The sequence below is a fragment of the Arvicanthis niloticus genome, chromosome 18 (assembly GCF_011762505.2).
Source record: "Arvicanthis niloticus isolate mArvNil1 chromosome 18, mArvNil1.pat.X, whole genome shotgun sequence".
In the NCBI taxonomy this organism is placed as follows: Eukaryota; Metazoa; Chordata; class Mammalia; order Rodentia; family Muridae; genus Arvicanthis; species Arvicanthis niloticus.
In genome coordinates this window covers 11,996,081-12,023,255 of record NC_047675.1, presented here as the reverse complement: position 1 = coordinate 12,023,255, position 27,175 = coordinate 11,996,081, and the positions used below count along the sequence as shown (strand labels likewise).

The window sequence follows — 27,175 nt, the reverse complement described above, 5'->3', positions numbered from 1 at the left end:
CTATCAATCACGTATCTATCATTAAATCTGCTAATAACTTACCTAGGGGCTAAGGAGACGGTCGGTAGGAAAAATGCTTGCTGCACAGGTATGAGGATCTGAGTTTGAATCCCCAGCACCCACATAGAAAGCTGGGTGTGGTACTATGTGTCTGTGACCCCAGCCAGTGGTGGTGAGCCAGTGAGCTCTAGGCTCTGTGAGAGACCTAGTCTCATAAAATCAAAGTGCAGATTCTTGGGGAAGACATCGGGCATCAACTGCTGGCTTCCACATGTACACACAGACATGTGTGTGCACACTGCATGTGCCACATATACAAACACATCGAGACACGTGTGAACACATACATGCATGTGCACACATACAGACATACAACTGCCCAGCTACCTGTTTTTGTCTATCTCATGTTACCTATGTGTCTATATCTACCAGTTATCTTTCTAACAACCTACCTTCTATCCACCGATTACCCATCTAGCCTCTATCTGCCATCTGTTACCATCCATCCATGCATGTATCCACCCACCCATCTATCCATCCATCCATCCACTCATCCACCCATCCACCCACTCATCCATCTGTTCATGCATCCATCCATCCATGTCTCCATCCACGCACCCACACACCTACACATCCATGCATGTATCCATTCATCCATCCATTCATGCATCCATCCACCCATCATCTCTCTATATCATGTGTCTCCCTAAATATCACAGTAAGAATCCCATCATCTCAGAACATACACACCTTCATTCCACACTTCTTTCTTTCTTTCTCTTTTTTTCTTTCCTTCCTTCCTTCCTTCCTTCCTTCCTTCCTTCCTTCCTTCCTTCCTTCCTTCCTTCTTTCCTTCCTTCCATGAGACAGGGTTTATCTGTGTAGACCTGGATGTCCTGGAACTCAGTCTGTAGACTAGGATGGCCTCAAACTCAGAGATCTGCTTGCCTCTGCCTCCTGAATGCTGGGATTAAAGCTGTGTGTCACCATTCCCCCAAACAGAGAATTCTCTCTTTTTCATTCACATTTCTTAAATGTCCATCTTGCATGTTTTTGTTTTAATCCTCAGAATTTCAATAAATGCCCCCAAAGCCAACAAATCCATGGTTAAGATACTTCCCACCAAACCTCACACAAGACAAAGGCAAAAGGCCCCGGCAGTTCACGAGGCCCAGTTGCTGACTGAACAGTGCAGGCCACTCGGGAATGGAAGACAGCCAGCTAATCAGCAAAAGCTCATTAAAGCCACCACTTGTCTCAGTGCCCGATCCATCCCCAAGTCCCTCTCCCTCCAAGGCAGAATTTAGCACTGAATCATTGCTGCTGGCGGGTAGAAGGCTGGCTCTGCAGGACTGCTCCTGCACAGCTCAGCAGACAGAGCCCCAGCGAGGCCCAGGGATGGGATGGGAATGCTGGGCCTGAGTTAAGAAGAGTTACCAGACAACAGGGAAGCATGCTGACCAGATAAACAAGCAAGAAAAATAAGGAGGAGGGAGGTGCACTGTACAGATGGGAAAGGAGAAAAGGACGAGGTAGGTACAGAGTGTGGGAGAAGCATTTGGGGCTGCGCAGTAGGGAGGTCCCCAAATCAGAGTAATGACTCGTGCATACACACATGCACACAGAGTCAAAGACTACAGACCAAAGATGCATTCACCCACACTCTACACCACACATAAACACACACCCCCTATACACAAACATGTATAAACACATGCATACTACACGTACACAAACACATGCCACAAATATATACACACATATATACAGACCACACACACACACACAAATACATGCAACATATATACACAGACACACGCAAACACAAATCACTCTGTGGTGAAAATCAGAATGGATACAAACACTCATCTGGTATGGATGCTGAGAACCAAACATGAGTCCTCTGTAAGAGTAGCAAGTGCTCTTAACTACCAAGCCACCTCCCCAGTCCCTACTATACATTTTCATTAACACAGCTGGACCACTGGGTTGTTTAAAGATGAGTTTCCTAGCAACAGAAGAGAAAAGTGTCTGATTCTCTATCAAGTCTCAAGAGCCTGACAAGAGTCCAAGCCACAAGCCTTAACGTGAGAAACAGCATGCCCTCAGTGAACCCAAAGGCTATGAGATCCCACTCAAGAGCCTTGCAACACGTCAGTCACACCAGACACAGACTCGGATGAGAGAATTCTTCTAAGGAGAGACAGGGCCTTGAGATGAAAGCAATGTGACAGTGATGGTGGTTTGGTTCCAGATCTCAGGGCATCAGCCCAGCCAGCCCAGCACAGGCGGGCAGTTCTGAGATTAGGTCCGTTGTGACACACACAAGAGGACTGACGGACGGCCTAGTAAGTAAAGTGCTTGCTGCACAAGCAAAGACCTGAGGTCAGATTCCCACAACCCACATAAAATCTGGATGTGGTTACAACCCCAGTGCTAGGGAGACAGAGCCAGGAGGATGAAGGCATAAAGTTATTGTGCACTGTGTGAAGATTACCCTTGTGTTAATCAATGCTGATTTCTCTGCCCTCATGTGGTTGCAATCAAGAGATGGCATTGTCATGCTTATTCCAAGTGTCACCTGTTTCAAGACTGTGTGAACATTGTTCTGATGTGTCAATAAAGCTGATGAGCCAATGGCTGGGCAGAAGAGAGAATAGGGTTGGGCTTCTGCCAGCCATGGGGAGGGGAGAGAGAAGAGGAAATTTGTCCTGGGAAAAGGGTCCACGGAGAAACACCTGAAGCCCAGACAGCCAAACCAATACTAAAATACAGGTATCTTGGGGATTTTGCCAGGGAGGTAGCCAGAGTAGTTTAGAGGATTAGAACAGATTAACTGCCCAGTTATTGTGTTATAAAGCTTATCAAATAAATCTTATCATCTCTGTCCTGTTCATTTGGGAGCTAGCCTGGGACAAAGAAAAACTGCCACTTTAAAAAAAAATCTTTTTACAGGAGGAAACCTGGGACTCTCTGGCCAGCTAGCCTAGTCTACTTGATTATCTCTAGGCCAAGGAGATCCTCTCAGAAAACAAGGTGGGTCATGCCTGAAGAACCATATTTAACGTTGACCCTTGACCTTACACCTGTGTGCATAGCTGCACACACAGGTGCAGAAACATAAATCACACCTAAACACACTCCAACTACACACATTTACACCTACACACATACCTACACATACACCCACACACACTCACCTAAACATCCTCACAATACACACACACACACACTTGAACCACATACCTACACGCCCTCACACATTCAATGTACACACTCACACCTACACACACCAAAACACATACTCACAAACACACCCACTCACATCCACACACGTGCACCTACATAGACACATACACCTGTACATGCATACCTACTTACACTTAACATATACACTGGCAAAAATATAGACATTCACACACAAACACAGTCTCACACCTACACACAGATGCACACAAAAAAGAATAGAAGAAGAAACAGGCACATCTCCAGTGACAATCAGATGCCAACTTTGGCCTAATCAACAGATTCACCCCTTGATGAAGTCTTACTGTGCTGGCATTATTGAGAGATGGGATCTGTCTAGGGAAAGTGGGTCTCTAGGACCGCCTTGCATTTCTCCATCTGCACCTGTCTTTTCCAGGCCACAAAGAGTGCTGAGGAGACTCCACACACATGCATGCCAGTGCACTGTGCTGTCCAATGGAACAGACAACCACCCTGGGATAAAGTCCTGATCCTGTCAGCCAAAATAAAACCTTCCTCCTTGAGGTGGGTTATGTCAGGCATTTTGTAATTGTAATGAAGAAAGTAATTAGAATGAGAGACATCTGGCCAAAGCAACAGGACCTGGGGTGGCAGCAAAACCTGGAGAGTCACCAGAAAGAACAACATGCCCATAGGAAACAGAGGTGAGGAGGGTGTCCAGGGAGAAGGGGTCTCAGAACTGAGCAACTGAGTGACCCGGAGAAGAACAAAGGAGGGCAGAGAGAGCCCCTCAGTCATTACAAGACTACCGGGTCTACTCTGGAGTCTGACAGGGGTCCTTGGAGTCTCTACCAAGACTGGCTACATATCACTGTCCTAGTTAGCTGTGCCCACTTTACATAGCCCAGTGTCACCTCTCAATAGACCCCACTGCCTAGATTGGATTGGCCTGCAGGAGTGCCTCTGTGGCACTGTCTTGATTGCGAACTGATGTAGGAGAGTAGCATTGTTTCCCGGGCAGGCGGTCCCGCAGTGTAAGAAAGAGCTACCTGAGCATGAGCCAGAGACTGAGGCAGCAAGCAGTGTTCCCCCATGCTTTCTGCTTCAAGTTTCTGCTTTGATGTTCCTCAGTGATGAATTATGTCCTAGACGTATTGCAAAATAAATCTCTTCCTATTCTAAGTTGCTTTTGGTCAGATAGTTTTTATGCCAGCAACAGAACGAACGAAGAGCTCCCGAAACCTACCTCCATTTGCTTCTCAGCACAAGCTCCCAGTTCCCAGCTGCTGTGACGTCTAGCCAACACACACTTGCATCCATCTTGCAGTCATGGAAATCAAATCCAGGGCTTCATGGAAGGCAAACGTTCTACCACAGCCCCACCCACAGGGTTACAAACAGAGGAAGGAGAACAGGTCCAAGTCCTTTCGAGCACCACAAACTCTCCCAGCATCCCCATGTTCATTTACCTTCTGTGGCTTATTGTTAACAGGCCCAGAGTTTGGGCAAATTGCAGCTTGGCAGTAAAGAGCCACAATACGGCGAGGGCTCTGGGCTGTCAATAACTGGGGGAGACAAAAATGCCAACCAGAAAGCACCAGTTTTGACTTTCAATGAGGGACAAACTTCCATTATGTTGTAGTCATTCCTAGTTTGGAACTACATGTTGAGCAGCCAGTGTGGGAACTGTCTACACATTTGCTTGTCAACCACAGCTCATTCCTTTCATTCACATCATAAAATTCCTTGAAGACATGAGCAAAACTTGCCAGAGTCCAAACCATAGGTCATGCAGCCAGAAATCCTCAATGGTCAGCACCATGAACAGTTACTACATCACCAAGCAAAGGATGAGACCCTCTAATGAGGAGTCTTCAGACACCTTAGTTTGTAGGTTTAAATGCCAGCCCCACTGCTGAGAATCTGGAGGATGTTTCTCTGTCCAGGCAGTGGGAATGGAGGCATCTTCTGCCCTCCTGGGTTATACTGAGGTATACATGGCCATATCCATGAGGCACTGTAGAATCTGCCAGCTACAGCAGGCCATTCTTTTACTTCTGTTCAATAGTACTCTCTGCTATAAATAAATGGTGGAGACACAGAGGTGGTGGGGAGGAGACAGAGTGTACTAATGAACACTGGGCACAGGTCTCCAATTCCAGCCCGGCCACACATGCCATGAGACTAACCACATCTTGACATCCTTAGGAAAAATACGCTAAAAAATATAATGCAGTTGCCTACCCTGTTAGCACCACGACAAAGTCCATGACGTTCCAGCCATTCCTCAGGTAGGAGCCTTTGTGGAAGGCAAAGCCAAGAGCCACGATCTTAATTCCAGCCTCAAAACAGAAGATTCCAATGAAGTATGGTTCCGTGTCATCCTGGAAGGGACAGAGGCAGCGTCAGTGACATGGGCTGTATGACCACAAGGAAGCACACCTGGAGATGTGTACCCACCTCCCCATCTAAATGGGTGTAGTCACCAAAGCCTGAGATCTCTGAAACTAGGTCAAAAAGAGCACATTCTGCAAATTGAGCTGCCTCAGATACTGTGTCACAATGAAAGAATGCTAAGAACAACGCACTTTCTGGGTTAGGAGTACTGATCTCCCACCCTTAGAGATATGGCTATTTCCTTGGTGAAGGCTATGAAGGCCAAGAGGGAATGACTCAGCAGTAGAACCTGGCCTAGAATCCACTAGTGAGAAGCTGAGGGTGTGCTCCAGGAATAAAGTCCTTGCCTAGAATCCCCTAGTAAGGGGCAGGGCCATGACTCAGTGACTCAGAGTTGGCCTAGCATGTGTGGGGATTTGGGTTTATCCTTAGTATAACAGAATAATAAATAAGTGATAAATGAACAAGTCAAGTCTGTATTTGACTACTGGTAGAACAAAACAACCCTAAAATGATGACAATGATGACAATAACTGAGACAATGATGGTTCTCTGGATACTGATTGATTCTGAGACTTTGGTGGTACTTGTGCTGGGTATAAAAACCATTCTCATGGCAACGTGAGATGTTTGCACTTCTAGTTATGCAGACATAGGACATGGCTGTCGACTGTGAATATGTCCTAGAATACTTCTGCTGAGGAAGATGAGGATGGAGGGAAACTAAGGTCAAGGAAGTATGCGGAAAGGGGCCTCAGTGTCTGAATTTGAGGAGTAAGTTCACAGTGACTAATTGCCCTGTTCGATACTTATGTATAGTCACATTTCTTTTCATGAAAATTTTGTTTCTCAACATGAAACAGGAAATAGAATTTGGACTGAGCATGATGTCTTCACAGTGCGAAGGTCACTATGCCCTGGTGTATGGCAGGTCTGCTGGGTTTCTAGGGTGGGGTTGGGTGGTGAGGGTTTCCATGTCCCCAGGTCACTGGTTATGGTGCAAAGCAGGCTTTCTCCCACACAGATCTCAGCCCAGGGCCCCAGCCCCTCCATTTCAGTGCTCACCAGCCGCTCGGACATAGGTGTCTTGTCGTCATCAGGGAGGTGCTGCTCCAGGGCCAGGACGATGCAGTTAGCAATGATGGTGGCCAGGATCATGTACTCGAAGGGAGTGTGGGGGTTAAGGAGCAGACCTCCAATGGCTTTGGGCTTAGCACTCTGTCCTCTCCCGGTAACCCAGCCCAACACCTCTAGCCTGCCCCTTGTCCCTCAGGCTCTCAGTCTTTCACATCCCTACCCCATTCACACACAGTCACCTGCTTCTTTGGGCAGTGGGGGCACCCCTGCTGCTCTCAGACCTACATCTGTGAGTTTAAAAATGTTTCTATTAGCATTTACTAGCTACACGTCTGGGTCATATTCAAGCCTCCTCTTGTCGCCTTCTCTCTGTGTCCCTTTCCAAGCTAGTCCCCTAGTCCTTCTTCTAATTTCTTTTCCCTCCTTCCCTCCCTTCTTGTTTTCTTTCCTCAGTGAGTTTAAGGTTGCCCACAGAAGCACAGGCACTTCATCATGACCACACCCCTGGAGAAAAATGTCACCCCACTTGCTGCAAATAAGTCCTCACGGAGGGACAAGCCTTGTGCCCCTTCTCTCCTCCATGACATGATGTTTACAGGCCCAATCTTGTGCACAAAACACCTAGCGATGTACTGGAGTCTCTGGGAGGAGGCATACAGGTCTGATGAGTAGGACTTGAGTGTCTGCAGATTTGGGTATTAATGGGGTCCAGGAAATGACCCACTGTGGTTACTGAGGGGTGACAACAGGCCACACTTTTCACAAGGTGGCGAATGTTATAGAGAAGAGGCAGGACAGGGACTTGGTAAAACAGAGTAGTCCAAGGGTTGACTCTATAAAATGCCATGCTGTACAAGCATGAGCATTGACGCCCCAGCACCCTCTTAAAGGCTGGGGATATCGGTGCACATGTGAAACTCGGGCACTGGGGAGAGACGGAGGGATCCTCAGGGCTTGCTGGCAGTCTAGCTGCAACAGAAGATTCTATGTTTATTGAGATACTCTATCTAAAAAAATCATTCTCAGAAAGAGAATGATTGAAGAAGATGCAGGACACTTACCTAACTTCTGCACGCACACACACACACACACACACACACACACACACGTGCACATACATACCAGTGCACACATGTATGTGTATACACATACACCCCCAAACATGTTCTACTGTGACACCCAAAGCACAAACCATGAAAGAAAACCGGATACGGGCTAACAAGATGGCTTAGTGGGTAAAGGCACCTAGTGCCAAGCCTGGAAACCTGGGTGGAACATGAACCAACATGGCAGAAGGACAGAAATGACTCTTGAAAGTTGTCTTCAGACCTCCATCCATGAACTGAGCGCACACGCTCATGAACACCCCCACCCACTCACTCAAAAATGTGCACTTTTCATACATGGCCCTTCCCTTACAGATATTTTAAAAACACTGGAGAGTTCTCAGTTCTCACTCCCACTAGAACAACAAGAAGTAAAACAAAACAGAATGCACTGAGAGTTGGGAGGATTTGGGGGTATTAGGGGGCTTGGGGACCCTGTGAGTTGCTTCAGGGAGTATGAAGCTATGTGCCTACCTTGAAAATTAGCCTGGTATTTCCTAGAGTGATCCACTGATACACGGACAAACCTGAAACTGGGAGGCTGAGTGAAGGGAGCAAGGCGCCAAGAAGCAGCCAGTCACTGTGTGTGGAATACACAGAGCCAGCAGGTCTTCAAGGCATCTTCCTAGAAGCTGGGTGCTGAGGGAGAAAGTGATGGCCTCCTGTGTGGGAACTAGATAGACAGTTGCAGGACGCTGTGACTGTACACAATGCCAAGGAGATAGTCACCTGAAACATCTTATGCATTTTGGAGGCAGATAGATCTCTGTGATTTCAAGGCCAGCCTGTTCTAGATAGCCAGTTCCAGGCTATCCAGGGCTACAAAGTATGATTCAGTCTTGGGGATGGGGGTGGGCGTGAGAGATGGCTCAGCAGCTCTTGTAGGAGACAGTTCAGTTCTTAGGATCTGGGCCCCATGCCATGGGCACCACCTCTCTCTCTCTCTCCACACACACACACACACACACACACACACACACACACACACACACACACTCCTTTGTGGGCTGCAGAGATACCTCAGCCCAGCCATAGAAGGCTGAACCTCACAACCAAAATAAGCCTTTTTAAACCAGTGGTAGTCAGAGCATCTCAGGAGGTGATCTGACAGTATCTGTCTCCTCAGCCTCTCTCCTTCACCCCAGGAAGTGTCTGCTGGATCCCATGGGGCCTCACCACTTGAGAGGACCTGTGTTCCCATGTTGCTCTTATATGAGGGCTTGACACACAGACTGATTCACAGCAAAATCACTCCGTTCTTCGGCTCAGTCGCTCAGAGGCAGCCCTAGTCCAATGGCTTGTGAATGGAGCTAGAAGGCTGAGAGAACAGGTGGATGCCAGGCATTCGATCACAGCACCCTGAGTACAGGGACAGTGGGTTCCCAGCCTGACACAGTGCTTGAGTGGGCGCTGTCCTGGGCACTGTGGGATATGGAGTAGCACGTGTGACTGTAAAACCAAATGCACCACCGAGTGTCCCCAGGGACAGTGTGCCTTCCCATTCCACATGGGAAGAACTGGGCTTTTCTCAGTGTTTCAGTTTGAAAAGTTAACTGGCTCGGTGATCTTGATCTATTCAGTAGTTTGCTTGTTTTTTTGTTTGTTTGTTGTTTTGTTTTGTCTTGCCTTGGTTTTTTGTTTGTTTTTGTTTTGTTTGTTTTGCTTTTTGAGGTAGGGTCTTAATCTGTAGCCTCAAACTAAGGAGCCTCCTGCCTCAGCCTCCCAAATGGTGGCCTAACAGGCCACTGTACTCTGGAAGTGCTATCAAGCCACCCCTTAGAGGGTTGGAAGGAGCTGAGCCTGAACCCATTTTCCAGGTGGAAAGGCAGAGACGGTGAACACATAGGAGGAAGCAACTCAGGAAGGCGGGAAAGCCAGGCCCTTCCTGTGTTTGGTGTTAGTCTTATTGCCCAGCTGCAAACAGCAATTTAGAAAGAACAGCAATTTAGAAAGATAACAAAAGCTTCCCACAGCCCATCAGTGACTGGCTTGCCTCTCAGTGCCTGTGACTAGCCTCAGAACAAAGACTGCAGACTCCCCTCTGTCTCACCCTGCAGCTTGGAAAACAAGAGCTGATATTTGCACACAGAGAAAGCAAGGCCAAGCCCTTGCTGGCGATTTGAATGAGACTCACATCCTCTCACAGTCAGCCGCCCAGCCTGAGTGGCTGCTGCTTCTCGAGCCACCATCTCCTGCTGGCATTCCTTGGCTTCCTGTCCCCAGATGGCTGCCATGGAAGTGCCTTCGCAGCAACTGGCACCACGTTCAGGTGCTGCTGTGTCAGCAAGGTTCCTATTGCCTAGGTTTCAGAACCCAGAATTCCCCAGGTCTAAAAGGAAGGCCTGGCATGCAGGCGGAGGGTCAGCGAGACCCCAATCCTTGCTTGTAACTTCTCTGCATTTATCTGTCAGTTTTCCAAGTGCTGGGAATGGAACCCTATGCTTCATGCACACTAAGCAAAGCTCTGAGTCACATCCTCGGTCCTCTTTCTAGTTTTTATTTCAAGACAGGATCTCACGCAGTCACCCAGGCTGGCCTCTGAGTCACACTGCAGCCTAAGGACACCTTACAACTGCAACTCTCCTGCCTCGGCCTCCTGAGTCCTCAGAATGTCAGACCCACACCCCCTGGCCCAGATCCTGACACTATATCATTTTCTTTTTGTCAAACTCAAATGCACGAGCTTCCAAGTGTCACTTCACAGACCCCAAGCATGAGAGTCCGCACCCACCCACCCCCACCCCCCCGGCCATGCAAAGAAAGAGCTCGGCATCACCAGCATCACGGCCCTTTAAGGATGCAGTCTGAGCCCTGCATCCACCTGCTGAGTCAGGAGGAGCCTGGAGCTTCTGAGGATATATGCAAGCACAGTTCAGAAAGCCTCTGCTCTACTTCAGGGTGGGTGGAGCCAGGTGCTCAGAGCTTTGAGTCCTCTCGGGAGGGGGACTCTTCTCTTTCCTCCCAGTTTGGACCTCCACATCCAAGAGTCCCAGTGGTTTTGAGAGCCTTGGATTCCCCCACTCAGGCCAAGGGGGCTGAGAAGACATCCCGGTCTTGATGAAGCAAGAGTATTGTTGGGATGGGGTCAGGCAAGCAAAAGACTCCAGGTTATAATGTGTGCGAGCACTCACAGGCACTCAATAGGTCTTATCTCACTTGGAAGAAAAGCTGGGGTCCTCTCCATGGTCCAGAAACCTCCACTGCCTCCTTGTTCTGTCTCTCTTATTCTTTGCTTGGGTCATGCCACTCTACCCATGATGCCCCAAGCATCCCAAGCATGTTTGAGCTTCATATGTGCTGTTCCTACTTCTGGGAGGCTTCTTGCAGACACCAACAGGATTCCCTCCTTTGCTTCCTCTACCTTTCTACTCAAGGGTCACTTCCTTCACTTCCGTCTCTGCTTAATTTCCCCACACACTGTATTTAAGGGACCGCTATGGTTTCTGTCCTCATCTTGTCCATTGTCTCCTCTCTGACACAGACATGATGCAGGCAGGGGTTTGCTCTGGCCTCCGTTGCTCATGGGTTTGTCGGGCTCTCCTATGAAAGCCTTAGCTACACACCACTTATTTCATCAGTGGGAAAGGAGGAGGAGACCGCAGGTGCTATTTCTGCGACTGTTCCTTCACATCACCTTCCCTTAGACTAATCCCCTAGGGACATGGGACCTGGGGAAATGACTCTGGTTAAAGCACTTGTTTCCCAAGCAAAGGGACCTGAGTTCGATTACTGGAACCCATGTAAAAAGTCAGACCTATAATCCCAGTGCTGAGAAGACAGGTGGATCCCTGGGCCTCCTGCATAGCTAGTCTGGTTGAATTGATGATCTCCAAGTTAGAAAGAGGCCCTGCCCAAAAGGAGGTGGACAGTGTTTCTAACGATGACCCCAAGGCTGTCCTCTGGCCTCCACACACTCACACAGGCAAACACACAACATTTTCTGAAGTCTTTGATGGTACTAGAGAGGTGGGTCAGTGGTTCACAACACTTGTTGCTCCTGCAGAGGACTCAGGTTCAATTCCCAGCACCCACGTGGTACCTCACAGCCAACTATAAGTCCAGTTGCAAGTGGATGTCCTCTTCTGAATTCCAAAGGCCCCAGACAAGCAAATGGCACATATACATATATCCAACCAAATTCCTCATACACATAAAAAAGAAATAACAGTCACTGGGTACCAGGATTAAAGATGGCTTCTGAGTTCTGAGAAGAGAGGAAGAGTCTGAGGCAGAGATGGAAGGTTGTTCTGGGTAGGGGGTGCAAGAGGAACCTCTGCAGCCCAGCTCCCTGTGCCTGATCTGCAGGTCCCAGCTCACAGCTGTGCTGAGCAATGCCCATGACGGCCACTCTGCTCCCTGGGCACTCTGGAGAGGAAGTCACTATGCCAGCATGTCTAGAGTCCTCAGCAGTGAAGAGTCTAGAGAGAGGCAGGTGGGTGAGGAATGGGAAGAAGAGATGGCAGTCTGCTGGGAAGCCAAGCTGCCACCCCCACGGACTCCAGAAGTCTGGGGAGCACACAGCCCTGCGGGCAAGTGCTCAAACGCCTCAAAAGGCCCAGTGGGACCTACAGAGCATCCTGGTAGGAGGCTCTGAGAAATGACTGAGGAACTGCTTAGGGCAATGGTGGGCTGCGTGCACTCTCAGGGCTTTGCCTTTTGGGAATCAGTCTACAAAAAAAAAAAAAAAAACCACTTCCCAGAGTGGACATGGCAATGGGTGCCCAGCCCTTAGCATCAGGCCCTAGACTTCCAGTTTATTCCCATGGTCCCTCCTCCCACCTCAGCTCTAGCCCCAAAGAAGGTCTGATGTCTCAGGTGACCCTGTCAATGGAAGGGGGTTACAAGGGGCATATGCTGAGAAATACACAGAATGAATCAGCTCTGTCTGTAGACCAGCTCTCACAGGATCGACATGGTACCCAGCCTCCACTACTTTCAGCTTCCAGTAGGACAGCAAAGGGCCTTTGAGCCCTGGGTGTTTAAGACCTGGTACACAATACAATAACCACATGCCATCACATATCACCACCACCACTGAATGAAGCACTGGGCCCAGATGTTCCAGGCCCATCCACAGCACAGCAGCTGTTGGCAGGATGCTGCAGTAGGCAATGCAGCCAGGGGTGTGCCCCCTGGGGTCCCTTGCAACCACCCTGCAAGGTGAGTTCTGTTGTTAGCCCCATTTTTGGATGAAATCAGGGTTCAAACAGATTTTTAAATTTTGGTTAAGGTCACAAAAGAGGCAGTAGAATGGGGTTCAGGGCACACCATGCCATAACCCACAATTTAATTTCACTCATTTTTTAACGTTTTGCAGAGAGGATGGGACCTACGATCCGACACAATAAGTGAGGTAACACTGAGCCATGCCCTAAGCCTGATCACCAGCTCAGTCACTACGCTTTTGTAAGTTAGACCTACTGTGAGGCCTCCCTCCCTCTCTCTCTCTCTCTCTCTCTCTCTCTCTCTCTCTCTCTCTCTCTCTCCTTCTCTGGCACACTGTAGTTCCAGCCTTCTCTTGCCATGCTTCAAAGCATCATGTCGTCTATGTTTAAAAATCGGAGGGAGGCGAGATAGGCCACAGAATCCGCAAACCTGGGCTCATAGGGGCTCACAGAGACTGAATCACCAACCAGGGAGCCTGCTTGGGACTGACCTAGGCCCTTTGCTACAGTTGTGTGACCTGGTCTTCTCGTGGGACTCCTACAGTGGGAGCAGGGGCTGTCTCCTGGCCCTTTTGCCTGCTTTCGGGAGGCTTTCATCCTACTGGGTTTGCCTCATCCAGCTTTAACAGAAGGGAAAGCGCCTAATATTGCTGCCATTTGATTCACCATGGCTGTTTGTCATCCATAGGAGGCCTGACCTTTTCTGAAGACAAATGGAGGAGGAGAGATGGGAGGAGGTAAAGATAAGAGTTGGGGAGGAACTGGGAGAAGGGGGGGAACTTCAGTCAGGATGTAAAAGTAAATAAACTTTTTTTAAAAAAATCAGAGACAGGGTTTATTTGGATTTTTTGTTTGCTTTTGAGGCAGGCTGTTGCAGTGTAACCCAGGTTGGCTTTGAACTCATGGTGTTCTGACCATAGCCTCTCGAGTACAGGGATCACAGATGTGCTTCACCGCAGCTACACTTGGAACCTTAGCCAAACAGATTATACTTCATCCAAGATCTAAGTAACAGCTACTATTAATTCACTCATCAATGGTGCTGGGGATGATCTAAGGCCTCACAGACATTCGCAAATACTTTATGGCTCAACCACAGCTCACAATCTAATTCCCTACTGGTCAACGATGGTGCGCTGGCCTCACCTTGCAAGCCCACCGGAAACGAGTTGCTGTGAATGACCGGTCTAGCTCTTACCAACTCCATAAAGGCTCAAGTTCTCAGGCGGGCTTTGTATTCTTTAGCTCACAGCAGCAGTCACAGCCAGAGCTAGAAATGGGCTTCCCACCCTCTGTCCAGCAGAGCTCCCATGAGACATCAGAAAGGGCCGGCAGGGACATTCAGCACCATGGCCAGTGGCCAATGCGCTAGTTCAGCCGATGCTGGGGAGGGCAGGCAGGGCGTGCCAAAGAGTTCAGCACCTGAGCCCTGGCTCTGTTAGACCAGCACCTGACCTCCAGGGTGAAGAGGAGAGAGAATCATCATGCCTTTAAGAATATGAGTAGCTATCTGTGGTGGTAGCTTGCCAGGCAGAGGCTCGTACACCTCTGTGAGTTCAAGGCCAGCTTGGTTTACATAGAAAGTCCCTAGCAAGTCAGAGTTGCACAGTAAAACTCTGTCTCAAAATAAATAAATAAATAAATAACTGTGTGCATACTGAAGATCTGACCACAGCCAACTGTATACACACTGAAGATCTGACCACAGCCAACTGTATACACACTGAAGATCTGACCACAGCCAACTGTATACACATTGAAGATCTGACCACAGTCATCTATATACACACTGAAGATCTGACCGTAGCTCACTGTTTACACAATGAAGATCTGACCACAGCCAACTGTATACACACTGAAGATCTGACCACAGCCATCTGTATACACACTGAAGATCTGACCACAGCCAACTGCATACACACTGAAGATCTGACCACAGTCATCTGCATACACACTGAAGATCTGAACATCACACACTGCTTTGCATTTCTTCATGTGTGTGCCTATGTGAGGGGACAGGTGTGCCACATGTGCATGTGGAGGTCAGAGGAAGACACCTGAGAATCAGCTCTCTCCTTCCATTTCATGGATCCTGAGGCTAGAACTCCGGACATCAGGCTTAGTGGCAAGCAAGCCTAAGACATCTCTGAATCCCAAAATTACATTTTAAAAACCCAGCCGAGTGGGGTAGCACCAGCCTCACATGCCCCGGCTTCTCCTCAGGATGCTGAGCCTGGAGGGTTGTGAGTTTGTGGCCAACCTTAGGGGTTATAGATTAAGACTGACCCTCTGGGCACCCTTACCTCCCAAGTAAGGGGCCCAGTAAAATGTTTTAGGGGCTTGTGGGTCAGAGGTGGCTTTGAGTAGGGTAAAAGTTATCTTTGTCTGAGCCTCAGTTTCCCCATGGTGAGTTGCAAAAAAACAGCCAACCAGCGTCAGTGTTCAACGGTCAAGGACGGCTTCTGTTGTTTATTCCTGTTCCTCTAAAGACCAGAACATTGACTATATTGTGAGCACAGAGGTGAAGTTCACCTCATTACAACCAAGCAATGAAATTTATTGTGTTTAATAGCAACTGCTGTTACCAGCATGGCTCCCTCCTCCAGCTCCTGCTTCCTCCTCCCCTCCCCCCCTTTCCAGGTCCCCTTTCTCTCTTCCATTCGCTTTCTCCTTTCACCTCTTCCCTCCCTCCTAATTCTGTAGCCCAGCCTGGCCTCTGTCTTGCTCTTCCTGCCTTTCCCCATCCCCTCCATCCCTGGGAGACTCTTCTCCCGGGCCTGTGCGGCCTGATCTAAAAGCTCTGCTGTGCGCTGCACTCGGCCCTGAGTGTGACATTATTTGAATTCCTTGTTTGATTATGTCAATTGCCCTCTTTAGAACAACAGTCCCGTTAGGGTAGGGCCTGGGCTCATTCTAGGCCACATCCCTACCATTTTTCTGAGTGCAGGACACACAGCAGCTGCTCAATAAATACAACCAGTCCAACGAAGTCACAAAGGACCACGTTTTCCCTTGCAGAACTGTCAGCAACCTCCTCCAATTTGCTGGGCTGTACACCACCCTGGACACATTACTGCCTGGCAGTGTGATGGGCCCCGTTCTTTTAAAAGGTTGCAGATTATGAGTGGTTGCCTCATCATTTATTTAACAGTCCCCCAGCACTTCAGCCGGTCTCCATTACTGGCAAAGTCGGCCTGACTACTCGCCTGTATCTCTGTGTGCTTGTGAGACTTGCAGAGATACAGAAGGAGGGTCGGGGGGGGGGGAAGCATAGCTGACATCCATTCTCATGTGAATCACCCCTAAATTTACAAGGCTATACAGTTTCCATTAAAATAAAGTTGTATAAGGGGCCAGCATGATGGCTAAGTGAGCAGAGGCACCTGCAGCCAAGACTGAGAGTTCAATCCTCATGAGAGGAGAGACCCAACCTTCCGAGTTGCACTCTGACCTTCATACGTGTGTGTGCACGTACACACACACACACACACACACACACACACAATAAATAAATAAATAAATAAATAAATAAATAAATAAATAAGCAAACTGTAAAATAAATTCAAGTGATGTGAGGAGCCAGGGAGAAGGCCTGAGGGCAGATGCTTCCCCAGCCCCCCCCCCCCCAAGTGACCAGGATGGCCACATGTGTTTTATCTGAAATTAAAGATGCAATTCAACTGTACAAAGAAAAAAAAAAAGGAAAGAAAGGAAGAAAGGAAGAAAGAAAGAGAGAGAGAGAGAGAGAGAGAGAGAGAGAGAGAGAAAGAAAGAAAGAAAGAAAGAAAGAAAGAAAGAGAGGAGGGAGGTATAAAGAAAAGAAGGAAAGGAAGGAAAGGGAAGAAAGGGAAAGAAAGCTGAAACATGGGAGACTCAACACCCCACCACACAGACATACATACACACTCACACATATGGTCTAAAGGTTTCCACATAAAGTAAGGTCGCCACCATCCCCTCCTAAGCCCAGCAGGCAGCACCAAGACCTAAAGTGCTGAAGTGCCAGGTCAGATCTGTTCCTGTCTTAATCTGTCCAGGTCGCTCCCTGCATCCCTCTACTTTTCAATGACAGTTTTCATACTGCTTCCTCCCCTAGCCCATCCTCATCATGAACCATGTCTCCTCCATCCTCTCCAGATGGCAGCTCCCTCCCATGGCACCTTGCCCCAGCACTCTTCTCTGGAAGAGAAGTCATGGCCTTCTCCTCTTTGCTGTTTCTCTTAAATACAAGCCAGCACCAGACCTGCCACTCACAGAGCTGTCCTCAGGCCTCTCCACCAGCCTTCAAACCTCCCACATCACACCCTGTCTCCTCTTCCTCCCAAACAGCTCCCACTCCAGAAGGCACCCGCCAGACTTGAGCTGCAGAACATTCCCAAAGAACACCAACTGCCTAGACTGACACCAGCAAGGCCTTATGCCACAAATGGCCACTGGTGAATCCCCAAGTATTCATGGAAGAGATAGCGGTGACCCTCTGCTCAGGGACAAGAATGTGACCTCAGGAGAAACCACTGTTCTCCCAGGAGTGCTAGCTCCACCCACGACTCAGCCCCCACCCTCACGCCATCATCTTTCATAGAAGGAAGCAGCCATGCCATGCCATGTCTCAGCACCATGCCTCAGCTTCCTTCCAGTGCTGTGCTGGCCCAGCAGGGACTGCCTCTCAGCAGGGACACCCTCAGTGAGGCCACCATCAGCAGTCAACCCTCAGGACACTTTGGCCACATAGCTTATCTTTCTATCATCTGTCAATCCATCCACGAACCATCTTGTCACCTGCTGGCCTGTGTGTAAAGCCTACTAGCCATCACCTGTCTACTCTCCATCTTCCTACCTAACCCATCATCTAATTATCCTCTGCCGTCATCTGTCACCTCCTAACGTTCAATCTCAGCTAGCAGCCATCTATGTATGGGAGGCAGGGTCCCGCCTTGTCAGGGCTGGCCAGTCTCCACCCTCCTCAGCTTCTCAGGCCCTGCTGGTACGGCCTCCACATGGCTCTCATGAGATTTGTCTGCTCTTAGACTCTCCTTCCAGTGTTCCTGCTTCTCTCCTACCCTCTGGGCCTCCAGTCCCAATTTTCCCTTTCCCCTTCTCTTCATTTGACCAAGACTCTGAAGGGCTCAGTCCTAGGCAAGGACTCCTTCCCTGTATATCTATGAACTCATCTTCTGGTACCATCTGTCAGCCTAATCTATCCCTTCTTTCCATCCATCTGTTTGTTCTTCTACATATCTGCCCATCCATCCATCCATCCATCCATCCATCCATCCATCCATCCCTCTGTGTGACTAGGCATGTGTAGCTATATTTATCATCTCTCCATCCATAAGTCTGTCCTTTCCCTCTCCTGGGGAACCTCGTGCATCTCTGTGGTTGACTCTCACATATACCATCCTGCTCAGCGGCCCTGGACGGGCAGGCCTGGTGTGAACAGTGTCACCCACAGCCTGCATCCCTGTTTTCAGGTGAGTCTGGACAGTGAGACACCAAAGAAGACTGGCGGGAAGGAGAAAGATCCACTGCCCCCTCATTGTCTCCTCCCTAGTGTGGCCGTGGTGATGGCTGAGTCCCTTAGTATCTTCTCAGGGGACTCCCACACCTTGTCTGTCTTCATCTCCTAAGGCTGCCATAGCAAACTGCCTGCCTACTCAGGGTGGAGGCCATGAGCTGGACCAGGTCTTCAAAAGGCCCAGGTGATAAATGAAGGCTCGGCTTCAGGGCAGGCACTGGCAAACTGGGGCATCTTTAGGAGAAATAGCCTAGTCAGGGTGAGGTAGGAGGGTCAGAATCCTGAGTTCCAGACCAGCCTGGGCCACATAGTGAGAACAAGGGCCAGAGACAATGGAGAGGAAAGAGGAATGGGGGTGGGGAAAGAGAGGGAAGGAGGGAGGAGGGGAGTGGGGAAAAAAAGAAAAGAAAAAGAGTTGAATCCTAGTGGGAGGAGGCTGGGTCATGGGAGAACTGCCCTTGAAGGGACTGTGGACTCAGCTGTCCCTCTCTCTTTTCTTATTTTTGACTCCAGATGTAAGCTGTTTCCTTTACAGAGGCCCCAAGACACACATCCATTCAATTCTGAAATGGAACCAAAAGACTCATGAGCCAAAATTAACCTTTCCTCCTCATAAGTTAATTGCCTTGGGCATTTTGCTATAGTGACAGAAAGCTGATGGTTCCAGTAACTCAGAACAATGGAATCCAAATCCCCCGGTGTTCCAGAGGCCAGCTGTCCAAAATTATGATGTCAGCAAGACTGTGCCCCTTCCCTTCTGCCCACTACTGATGCCTGGTCTCTTCATGATCGTCTCTCTGCATTTCACACAAGGGGACTCCCGTAACTTGTGATTTGTGTGTCGAGATTCTCACACTGATCCCTGTGCTCTGGCTCCTTCTGGAGGACCTGAGTTCTAAGGGACAAGCTGGTCACCCTCCCAAGCTTCCTATGTGGTCACTCGGTCCCCAGCTGGAAACATTGTTCCAGGAGTCTGTGGATCCTGGAAGAGGTAAAGGCTACAGAAGATGGGTCACTGGGGTGAACCTTGTGGCTTTACAGCCCACCCCACATCTGGCTGCCCTTTTCCAAGTCTGTGGAGACATGCTATGTCTTGACTTAGTCCTGCTGATGCCAAGTCCTCCGCTCAAACAGAACAAACTGTGAGCCCGAGCTTACCCCTCCCCTAAGCTGATTCTTAGCAGGTTTCTGTCACAGCAAATAGATAAGTAACTGTGACTATCACAGACATTTCATGTAGAAGAGAGAGTGGTTTGATCTTGGGTGGCAGTGCCTGGTAAGCTGACATGAAGCCTGACTTTGGAAGCAGTATTGGTCGGACCTGGTGGGAGCATGAATCATGAAGAGAGAGGATGGTGTTAGGATGCCTCCCTTGCCTGATTCTACACGTAGTGATAACCTCACTAGTAGATGGGTTTGGGGACGGAGTTGAACAGTTTGGTCTTGATACTGTAATAGACTGAATAGTCTTCCCCAAAACTAGGGTTTACCCGGAACCTTAAGATATGACCTTATTTGGAAATAGGGTCTTTACAAATATAAACTGAGTCAGAAGCCAAAAAGGGTTTGCAGTGCTGGAGTTGAAGCACGATTCCATGCCTGTTTTCATTCTAGAAGGTGAGACGGAGATGGTCATGACTAGAAGACGGCTAGAGACTGCAGGGATATGGCCACAAGCTAAAAGCTGCCTACTGCCACCAGGAGCTGGAAGAGGCGGGGGGGGGGGGGGGAATCTTGATTTACACTTGTACGTTAGTTAAACAGACATTTTAGAAAGCTCTGAAACCCTGTTGAACTTTCCCCAAGTATCTGGATCTACCCGGCTCTTCCCTCACCAGCTCCCTCAGTGAGGCACAAAGATTCTCCTCGCTTGGTCATTAAAAAAATACAGCAACACACTGCACCCTACTCCCAAAAGCGCTCACTGTGCAAACGCTATTGATTTAATCCAGAGCTCCTGGCAGCCATCCCAGGAGCTTCATCAATATGAGACCCAGGGCCGCAGAAACATCTGCAGGCCAAGATTTTTCTTCCTGGGTCTCTGCTGACCCTGACTGAATCTCTCCCCATGATGAGGGGCATTTACAGGAAGGGGAGGGATGGGTGCCATGACTCTCACATCCTGCTTAGGTGGACAAGAGGAAAGGCCTTGGACTTGCTGTGCCTCTGAGCCATTGGAATCATTGGTTAATTTGCAGCTAGAGCTGAGTCCTCAGAGCCCCAAGCTAGCAGGGAACAGCAGAGAAAGAGAGAAAAAGAAGCCGAGGTCTGGAGACCCCCCCAGTCTAAGATCCTGGCTAAGGCAGAAACCCCTTCAAAGTGAAAAGCCAGCAGGGTGTGGTAGTGCACCTTTAATTCCAGTGCTTGGGAAGGCAGGACAGGCATCTTTGCAAACTGGAAGCCAGCCAGCCTGAGCTACACAGTGAGACCCTGCCTCAAAAGTGGTCAAAAGCCGAAAAGAGAAGACGGGGATGAGTAAGAGCTAAAATGAGTCCGAGAGGATACATTCCACCTTTCATGCAGCAGGATGCCCAGAACAAGAGGAGAGAGGGTGTGGGTGAGGGGGTCTGCAGTCTGGGTCTCAGAAAGAGAAAAAACTAAAGGAGATTAAAAATCAAAGACAGCAGAGCCCACAGAACGAAAGGAGTGGAGGGCAGAGCACAGTTAACCAGAACTTCAATGCATGCACCCAGCTCACTAAAGAGAAGGGAAGTGGTCAGCACCAGCCACACGCTGCTGCAGTAACGAGCGAGCCCTGGACTGCAGCAGCGGAAAGTCCTGTGGCTCTCTTCCTGCTGAAGCAGTGTGCCTATGGCAGGTGTGGTGGGGGCTATGCCTGACTCGGGCTGGAACCTTCATGCATCTGTAACTGAGGGCACAGAAAAACAGAGAACAGCCCTTACATGCTGGTTGTATGACTCAGTGCAGGCAGAGCCCATACTGCCCCTTTCTTGTCCACTGGCTAACTCCCACCATGTGGCCACATCCGAGTTCAGGGATGCAGCCGCTGAGAGTCTATGATGGGAAAATGTTAGTTCAACCAGACTCATTGCTTCGTGCCTCTGATTTCAGCGTTGGAGAGGCCAGTAGAGGATTACTGAGAGTTCGAGGCCAACCTCAGGGACAATTGGGGTTTCAAGGCCAGTCCAAGCTACTTGAAGACCCTGTCTTGGGAAAGCAAGAGGTACAGGCTGCCTGAGAGGATTTGCTCTTACACAGCTTGTCCAGAGCTCTGCAGAAGACAGAAGTGGGATCTGAACCCAGGGCCATGGCTGCCATAGCTTGGCTCCATCCCTCTGCTCTAAGGATGAGGCTAAAACCTGGCTAGTAGGTGGAGACAGGTGGCAGAAGGAACAGGAAAATAGCTTGAGGGAGGGAGAGATGGAAGGAAATAGAAACCTCTAACAGGAGCATAATAAGGGAGCCTCATCTTTAGAAACAAAACCACACTGAAAACGTGCAAGAAGCAAGGAGGGGGAGGATTGGCCTGTGCACAGGCAGGTGTAGACGCCCGCACACGCAGAGGCCAGAGGCTGATGTCCAGGTCTTTCTTAGTCACTTTCCAGGCTCTGCTCTCCACCTTATGCTGTGGAGCAGGGTCTCTCCCTTAACCTGGAGCTCACTGATTGACTTGGCTGGCCAGCCATGAGTCCCAGGGATCCTACTGTGCTGGGGTCAGTGGTTCATGCGACAGAGCCAGGATTTTATGTGAGGGTTGGAGAACCAAAGACAGGCCCCACTGTTGCAGAGCAAGTTGTCATCCAGACTAAACACAAACTCCGGGTTGCCTGGATTCTCCTGCCTCAGCTCCCTTTGAAAAGGAGGAAGCACTAAGGAACCTTGCCTCTCAAGGGGAAGAATTCATGGCGATAAAGAGTTGGAGGCACAGTGATAAAGTCCCCACACTCCGGGCTCTCTCTCCAGAACCTTCCATCTGCACCATGCTGAAAGTACAGCAAATTCTGGCCACTGTGGCATCTGTTCTAGTGATGCAGGAACAGAGTCTGCCAAGCCCTTTGTCAGCTGCACTGCCCCTCTCTGGACGTCATATTTGCTCAGTTCCCAGAACTGTGGACTGCAGTTGGCCAGCCCTGGCTGTACCCTCTAATGGCTCCTTCCCAGTATTAATGCAGACCAGCTGGTCTCTGTGCACTCGGGCCAGCAGAGGGATGGATGTCAGAGTCAGGTAGCCCAGGTGAGCCATAGGCAAGCCTGTCAGCTCACCACAGCCATTTCCATTCTGCCCCCAGCTGGGAATCAGTGCTCACCAACTACTGACCAGAATCAAATCACACCTGGAATCTGAGGCTGCCGGAACCTCGGGGAGGGAAGGGATGAGAAGTGATGAAGCAGGTGCTGGCCTTTGGGGGGGGGTGGGGGGGCTGCGAGAGTGCAGTGACATGGTGGTCACACAACACGGCGAACACAGAGGACGCCATCCAACGGCAGACCTCAAAATGGCAAACACTTGCACGTGCTTGGCCACAATTCAAATTTAATGCTCATCAGAATGCAACACTCCTTGCTGGCCTCCAAAACCACACCAGCACTGCCCATGTGGACACACACAGTCGTTTCCTTCTTTCCCTGGCCCTGCCCTCACCCCTGTCCTTCACCCCTGCCCTCACCCCTGCCCTCACTCCTGCTCTCACCCCTGCCCTCACTCCTGCCCTCTTTCCCTCACCCCTACCCTCACCCTGCCCAGCCCTCCTGCCCTCATCCCTGCCTCTCACCCCTGCCGTCACCCGTGGCACTCACCCCTGCCGTCACCCGTGGCCCTCACCCCTGCCCTCACTCTTGCCCTCACCACTGCCCTTGCCCCTGCCCCTTCCTCCTGTCCTCACTCCTGCCCTCGCCGCGCCCTTCCACCACAGTGCTTCCCAGGGAGGCTAGAGGAGACTGAGGACTCCTGAGCCCCACTTCCTTCTATACTACCTAGGTGGCTGCAACCCCAAGTAAAGGTCTCCACAAGGCCTCTGGCTCTGCCCAGCCTGCTCACCGTCCTTCTGCCTCCATTGCCTGCACTTTCCCTCCTGCAGCCACAGACTGTACCTACAGTATTTAAAAAGAGTAAACAACTTATTTATCAAGTTCCATGAAGTAATGCTAGGCTTGTTTTTGATGTTTCTCTAGCCAGAGGCAACATAAAACTTACTCCCTGGTTAAACTGTGTATAATGCATTTTAAAAGATGATATTATTATTATTATTATTATTATTATTATTATTATTATTATTAGTTACTATTAATTGTGAGTGTGCACATACCCAATGAAGCCAGAAGGGGGCAACGGATCCTCTACCACTGGAGTTACAGGCAGTTGCGCGCTGCCATGCTGGTGCTGGGAACTAAACCCAGATTCTCTAGAAAAAGGAGCAGGGGTTTTTAACCACCATCTCTCCAGCTCCTAATATACAATGTAGTTTTTGGTTTTCTTTGTTGCTCTGCACATGTCAACAGATAACATGTATTTTGTGATTCTGTTCTTATATCTCCTCAGACACAGTCAGTCCCATGAAGGTGGGGACTCCTGTCTGTGTCTTGTGGCTTAAACAATATCTTTCCCTCATGGTATCTCCCATCCACTTCCAACAAGTTACATTGTAGCTCTGGGAAGCAGAACCACTTTTTATTCATTTTTGAGACAGAAAACAGAAAACAGACATTACCAAGGATGCTGCTCTGGCTGGCTGTTAAGTAGCTCAATGCCCAGACCCCGAAAGCAAGTGTGGGTCACTGGTATCTTCACAGGAGTGTATGCTATGCCAACTGAGTGCCAGGCAGTGCCTCAAAGCTAACAGTACTGCACAGGAAAATCCAGAAGATGCTCTGCCCTCCCACAGAACCCACACAGCTGTTTCAGGCTTCCTTTACTTTGGGCCTCAGTAGTTACTGGTCCATGTAGGAAAGACTACTCTTTCTTTCTGGCTGGCCATCTTCCTGCCATGTGACTGTGGAACCTTTAGCACTCTGAAGACCCATCTGTCTTTGCGATCTGTCTTGGGTTTCTATTACGGTGCCAAATATCATTACTAAAAGCAAGTTGGAAGAAAAGGGGGTTTATTTCATCTTAAACTGACAGGTAACAGTCCATTCTGTAGGGAAGACAAGGCAGGAACTCAAGGCAGGAACCTAGAGATGAGAACTGAAGTTGAGGCCATGGAGGAGTGCTGCTTTACTTGCTTGCTTAGCTGGCTTTTTTTCCCCAGACTGCTCTCTTATACCACTCAGGACCCAAGGCAGCATCCATGGTGAGCTGGACCTCCCACATTAATCAGGAGATTAATCATTAGTCATTAATCAGGAGAATGTCCACACACTTGCCTACAGCCCAAAGCGACAAAAGGCAATTCCTTAGTTAAGAGTTTCTCCCATGAGCCAGGCAGTGGTGTACACCTTTAATCTAAGCACTCAGGAGACAGTGACAGGTGGATCTCTGAGTTTGAGGCCAGCCTGGTCTACACAGTAAGTTCCAGGATAGCCAGAGCTATCACTGTCTCAAACAAAACCAAACAGACAATCCCAAGAGTTCTTCCCAGATATGTTTAGGTTTGTGTAGAGTTAACAAAACCCAATTAGTGTAAGATCCAAGATCAGACACCTGCCTCATCATGTATAAGACCCAAGGATAGACACATCCTTGATCATGTATAAGATCCAAGGCAGATACTCCCTTTATCATTTTCTTTTCATCCCCGGGTGCAATGATTTAGGTGCCAACTTGACACAATCTAGAATCAGTGACCAGGGAAGAAAGTCTTGGGGGAGGGACTGTCTAGAGAAGGTTAGACAATGGGAGATTATTGTGTTGATTGTATTAATGGAGTTGGAAAGACCCACCCCTGTGGGTGGCACCATTCCTTAGGCTTGGGTCTTGGACTATATGAAAAGGGGAAAATGGGCTGAGCATGAATGAGAAGCATGGGTTCATCCTCTCTCTTGATTGGCTGTGAATGGCTACTTCAAACTCCTGGCTTGACTTTCCTGTTAAGATGAACAGTAACCCGAAATTCTGAGCTAAAACCAACCCTTTCTCTCCTAAGTTACTTTTGTCAGGGTGTTTTATCACGAGGGAAACAACCCAATATGGCATGTTTTCAGGGTTGTGTGAGACAGCTATGGCTCATTTCTCAAGAAGAAGCCTGACTCATCTTCTCTAACCAATCTTACCTCTATCAGGAAACCCAAAGCACCAAGTATCTCCTTCAGCATGCACACATTTGTGTGTGTGTGACCCATGCATGCGTGTGCGTCTGTCTGTCTGTCTGTCTGTCTCTGCGTGCTTGTGTACAAGTGTGTGGAGTCTCAAGGTTCACCTCAGATGTTCCTCAGGCGCAGTCCACCTTGTCTTGAGTCACTGGCCTGCAGCTCACCAGAGTTCAGCAGAGTGGGCCCCAGGGACCTCTGCCTTCCCGACACTGTTTTCATGGGTTCTTCAGAGGGAAGACACTTGATCACCATACATGCTTTCCCAGAAGCCCTCTCCCAAGCCACCCCGGAACTCCTTCAGGAATGTTTGTATTTAGTTCTGTTATTTCTTCATCCACATTTTCACTCTGGATTTGCACAGCTCTGGCCTGGTCATGGCCTCCAGCACCACAAAACAACATACCACTGTATGGAGACTAACGTAGGGCAAGCTGAAGGCTTAGAGCATATACCTGTCATGGGGAACTTCGGGGATTCATAACCACCCCCAAGTGAGGAGCTGGGCAAAAGTATATTTCACAGCAGCTTTGCCCCCTAGTGGTAGAAACAAGAATAGACACAAATGTGGGTGAGCAGGTCATGGGACACTTGCTGCACCCCAGGCACTATACTGGGCTGAGATGTTCCAGCCACATCAGCAAACGCAGGCAATGAAGCCATCTGCCTTCAGACAGGCCACTGCCATGTGGGTAGCAGCCAGCAGATTATGCATAAGCTAAGGAGTCCAGAGTTACAGAGAGGAACGAGAGGCTGTGTGGGGAAGGAGCGCAGAGCATCTGATATACAAGGCAGGTTCTAAGAATGAAGCTTTTCAGTAGTGAACTGAAGATGGTAAGGAGGAGTGGAGTCGTGCAAAGGCCCTGAGGTAGCCCTGGCACAACTTGCTCAGTGAAGAGGCAGTAGAGACAAGAGGCTCCTGGGCATCCTGCAAGTAACAGAAACCAGCAGTGGGCAAAGAAAGGCAAACCTGGAGCTTGAATAGAAGCTGGGGGTGGGAGAGCAACAGACAAAGTTTAGACTCTGCCACCTCATTCCCTTGTATTGTCAGACACCCAAGGTTGCCACGCAGTGGATGCAGGCTCCAACAGCCTGCCAGTTTTGGGAAAGATGGGACGGGAAATGGCAAGAAGGACTTTGGAAGGCGGGAAAGGAATCACAACACAGTAGCACACGTGTGTAATCCCAGTACTTCATAGGCTGAGGCAGGATCATTATGACTTCCAAGGCAGCCTGGGTGACAGTGAGACCCTGACATAAAAAAAAAATGAAAGAAGAGGGAAGAGCAGAGGAGAAAGAAGATGAGCTCTAGGGGGAGGGGGCGCCCAGTGAGCCAAGCAAAGTGATGCTGACAAACCCCAACGCCTCCTTACGAACCTCTATAAAGTCAGCTTCTAGCCTTTCTGCGCAAATAAAGCTTTATTGGCATACAGCCACGTTTGTTCATTTACACAGTATCCCTGGGCCCATGTGCTGTCCACAGAACTTTAAGTGTCCTCACT

At 49.3% G+C, this 27,175-nt stretch overlaps 1 protein-coding gene across 6 annotated transcripts in view; it reads right to left on the bottom strand.

Moving 5' to 3' along the window:
• The window catches only part of Cacna1a (calcium voltage-gated channel subunit alpha1 A), a 299,938-nt gene that overhangs the window by 176,695 nt on the left and 96,068 nt on the right, over positions 1 to 27,175 (bottom strand). For all 6 annotated transcript variants that reach the window (XM_076915519.1, XM_076915517.1, XM_076915518.1 and 3 more), the window contains 2 exons: positions 6,670 to 6,776; positions 5,452 to 5,591 (listed from right to left, as the gene is read on the bottom strand). In XM_076915519.1, the coding sequence (XP_076771634.1) occupies positions 5,452 to 5,591; positions 6,670 to 6,776 (247 nt within the window). The remainder of the gene's footprint in view (positions 1 to 5,451; positions 5,592 to 6,669; positions 6,777 to 27,175) is intronic.